General features: G+C 45.7%; 1 protein-coding gene across 1 annotated transcript in view; it reads left to right on the top strand.

The window, feature by feature from the left end:
- Positions 1 to 1,648: 1,648 nt before the first annotated feature.
- Positions 1,649 to 4,313, top strand: part of LOC105912960 (cytolytic toxin-alpha-like) — an 11,986-nt gene continuing 9,321 nt past the window's right edge. Inside the window, exons 1-3 of the mRNA XM_031563430.2 lie at positions 1,649 to 3,124; positions 3,575 to 3,736; positions 3,861 to 3,943. Coding sequence (XP_031419290.2) covers positions 1,720 to 3,124; positions 3,575 to 3,736; positions 3,861 to 3,943 — 1,650 coding nt within the window. The 5' untranslated portion in view covers positions 1,649 to 1,719. The remainder of the gene's footprint in view (positions 3,125 to 3,574; positions 3,737 to 3,860; positions 3,944 to 4,313) is intronic.

Genomic DNA, 4,313 nt, shown 5'->3' with positions numbered 1-4,313 from the left:
CCGTGATGCTGTTGCTTGGTTGAGATTCATTAACGTTATCTTCACTCCATAGCGCTCAAAAACGCGACATTCCTGCAAAGTTATTGCATGCAGTATGGACAAATGTTTCGGAGTAATGGTAGTTTTCCCCCCCTTTGACGAAAGAGACGTTTTGCAAGCACTGCAAGTGGCCCTGTGGTCGTCTTTTTGCGTGAAATATAACCACACTTTTGAACGCCTCTGCCTAGACGCCATGTTGGCTGCAGTCTAAAACAAAACAAAGCTGCATGCGCGTGACATACCGTAACTGCACTTACATCGATACCGGAATAAAAAAATTAAAAAAAATCTAAAAATGAATCATTTTTTAAGTATTGATAGCGGAATCGAAAAGGATTTTGGCTAACGATTCCAAGGAATCGGTCCACTGGGAACCGGTTCTCGATTCCCATCACTATATATAGGCTTACTACATTACAACAAAAAGGCATGAATATGCTACGTATTTAATGCAGTATTTCCAATGAAGTAAATGACATACATCAACACAAGATACAGTCTACCAAAGTATTGTAATACCACTAGAAGTCTGCTGTAGCCCTGATGCTGATCTATTCTATCCTCTGCATTTGGTGTCAAACTTTTACATGTTTGAACTTCGCATTTACTGTAGCATTCTCCTCTGTATTGCATCTTGGAAATACGTCAATCCAAGCCAAGTATCTTTAGACAGTGTTCATATATCGGTTTGCCTCTCACAATAGATGTCACAATTGAGTGTGGCAAATTTACTGTAATTGCATTCTTCAATCACTGTCTTTCACTGATAGCCTATGACTTACATATAGAGCAGTACTGTAATAGTGGAAACAACTCTTCAGGAACATTTACATCTATGTTTGCCTTCTGTAGACTCTATTACAGTACTATTAGAGATAGTAAGAAGTCTGCAAGCCAAAAAAAACTAAATAATCTAAATAAACTTTCTGCTAAAATGAGAATACTTTTTCTTATTCAAGCATATAACTTAATTTGTCTGTCCAAACACAGCATATTTCCATCTACAGTGATCTAATTTACTGTAAGTGAGGTTTTGAACGTAAAGTTAACTGTTTTGAACAGAGTATCTAAACATTGGCAAAAAATGCTGTAGTTGCACAGCGTTTTGCTGGTAGTGAACATTGACTGGTATCCATGAATTTTGGAAAGAAGGTGTCATTGACAGCATTTGTATCTAAGCATAGGGGCAAGTATGCACAGTTTGGCTCACATAGTCTACTGGTATGCTCGATGTTTTGGGAATGTGTACATGGTATTGGTACAAGAGATATAATTATTGGAAAAAACTGTAGTGCCATGGCCATGCCAGTGTCTGTACTGTATTACTGTATTAGTGCCATGGCCATGCCAGTGTCTGTACTGTATTACTGTATCAGTGCCATGGCCATGCCAGTGTCTGTACTGTATTACTGTATCAGTGCCATGGCCATGCCAGTGTCTGTACTGTATTACTGTATCAGTGCCATGGCCATGCCAGTGTCTGTACTGTATTACTGTATTAGTGCCATGGCCATGCCAGTGTCTGTACTGTATTACTGTATTAGTGCCATGGCCATGCCAGTGTCAGTACTGTATTAGTGCCATGGCCATGCCAGTGTCTGGGGGAGGGGGCGTGGCCATGCCAGTGACAGTAATGCCGCTGGTGACCGACCTCTCATTTCAGGAATCAGCCTCTGGAAGATGGAGGACATGAAGAGCAAAACACATGTCCGTCCACGGCCCAGCACAAGATTCCAGGTGGCAATGTCTGAGTCCCTCAGTGACAAGACCAGTCTGTTGGACGTGAGCGCCTCAGTGAAGGCCAGCTTCCTCTGTGGGCTGGTGGAGGTGGGAGGTTCTGCCAAGTACCTCAACAAGAAGACCTCCTCCAGTCGTCAGTGCAGTGTCACCCTGGGTTACCATGTGACCACCGAGTTTAAACAGCTCATGATATCAGAACTAGAGACTCCAAACCCTGAGTTGTTTGACATGACAGATGCCACACATGTTGTGAGTGGGGTGCTCTATGGGGCTGATGCACTCATGGAATTCCAAGAAATGGCCAGCGATGATTCAAAGAAGCAAGAAATCCAGGGAAATCTGACTGTAATGATCAAGAAGATCCCAACAGTTGAGATCAGTGGAGATGGAAGCCTAAAGATGGATGATGAAGACAAGAAGAAGGTGCAGAACTTCAGGTGCAAATTCCATGGTGACTTTTACCTGAAAGAACTCCCTTCTACATACGAGGAGGCTGTGAAGGTGTACAAAGAGCTGCCCAGTCTGCTGGGGGAGAAAGGAGAGAATGCTCTGCCTGTGAAGGTCTGGTTGTATCCACTAAGCAAGCTTACTAATATTGAGTCCAAGCTGAAGAGAATGATCTCAGAGACACTGGTGTCTCAGGTAGAGAAGGTGATGGATGATTTCCACCTGGCTGAGGTGAGAACCAACGACCTGCTGAAGAGGAGCACAGAGATCAAGGCTAAAGACATCGTTCACAAACTGGAGAAGTTCCAAAGCAGTCTGAGGGTTTTCACCGCTCAGTTCCTACGGAAGATGTCAGGCGTGATCCCGGCCATCAGAGGAGGCAACATGGAGGAAACGGCCCTGAGAGACCTCCTGAAGTCCCAGGATGCATCTGGCTTCAGTGGAAAAGAAATGGAGCAGTGGCTGGATGGAAAGGAGACTGAGATCAACGTTGTCACAATGAACATAAAAAAACTGAAATGTGAGATTAAACTTCCAGGCCCTGAGCTTGACTCTCTCCTCATGGACCCAGATGTCAAAGATGTCTATGTGTTCAACTTCACCTCTCTGAGTTACGAGGAGCCCTACCTGAAGACCATCTCAAAGGCAGTTGAGAACTTCAATAGTGGTTCCGCCATCAGCACTCCTGAACAGGATCCAACACAGGAAGTTCCCTGGTACAAGAGACCAGATGTTAAAGAGAACTTGGCCTCCTCACACAGTGTCTTTAAAAGTGCACCCTTCAAGAACAAAGTGATCAGTTTCATTCCAGACCCAGAGCACCCGGGAGCTTCAGTCCGCTGGTATCATCAATCAGCCCTGAAGGAGCCACATGTCACAAGCATCCCAGTACAACTATGTAAGTAGGGACCCCCACACACACTACACACACACACAAACACACACACCACACACACACACACACACACACACACACACACACACACCACACACACACACACACACACACACACCACACACACACACACACACACACACACACACACACACACCACACACACACACACACACCAACCACACAGTCCTGAAGGACCCACGTGTCACAAGCATCCCACCACTATGTAAGTTTCAGTCATAATACTCTTTATTACGATGAATACATGCCGTGTGTGTGTGTGCCAGTGTGTAAGGTATATGTTTATGCCGTACCATTGTAATGTGTGTGTGTAATGTGTGTCTGTGAGTGTGTTTGATGTTTGTGTGTGTGTGCGTGTGTGTGTGTGTGTGTGACTGTACAATACGTCGTCCCAGTGTGATGTGTGTTATTTGGTGTGTTTTGTGTTTGCAGTTGCCTGTAAGATCACACTGGACACAGTGGACTTCAAACACCTTCTGTCGGAGGAGAACAGGAAGGTGACACGGCTGAGGAGGGTGAATTACAAATCGTCACTAGATTTCGGTCCTCAGGTGCTGAGCAGAGAGCCTCTGACTGGACGCTGCTACTGGGAGTGTGAGTGGAGTGGGGAGGATGTTTGTATAGGAGTGGCCTATCGAAGCATCAACCTCGAAGTCGGTTCCAATGGTTTGATGGGATCCAATGACCTGTCCTGGAGTCTGGTGTGTTCTTTTGGCAGATACTCTGTACGCCACAAAAACTTTGCAACTGTCGTACCAGTCCCCCCCTCAGGCTTCAGGAGAGTGGGAGTGTTTCTGGAGCGTGAGGCCGGCACTCTGTCCTTCTACAGCGTCGACTCTGACACACACACACTCACACACCTGCACACCTTCAAAACCACATTCACTGATGAGCCCCTCTGTGCAGGCTTTTGGCTTGGGTCACACGCCTCAGTGACCTTGTGCTAGATCACATGACCTCTTGCACACACACACACACACACACACCCTCTATGACCTTGTGCTAGATCACATGTTGTAGAATCACTCTCAGGAGTGACACACACACATCTTCCTGATTCTGCACTCACACACACACACACACACACAAACTCATCCTCTTTCTTACACACACACACACACACACACACACACACACACACACACACACACACACACACACACACACACCT

Source organism: Clupea harengus, chromosome 26 (genome assembly GCF_900700415.2).
Source record: "Clupea harengus chromosome 26, Ch_v2.0.2, whole genome shotgun sequence".
NCBI classification, from domain to species: domain Eukaryota; kingdom Metazoa; phylum Chordata; class Actinopteri; order Clupeiformes; family Clupeidae; genus Clupea; species Clupea harengus.
This window is presented reverse-complemented; position numbering and strand designations above follow the sequence as displayed.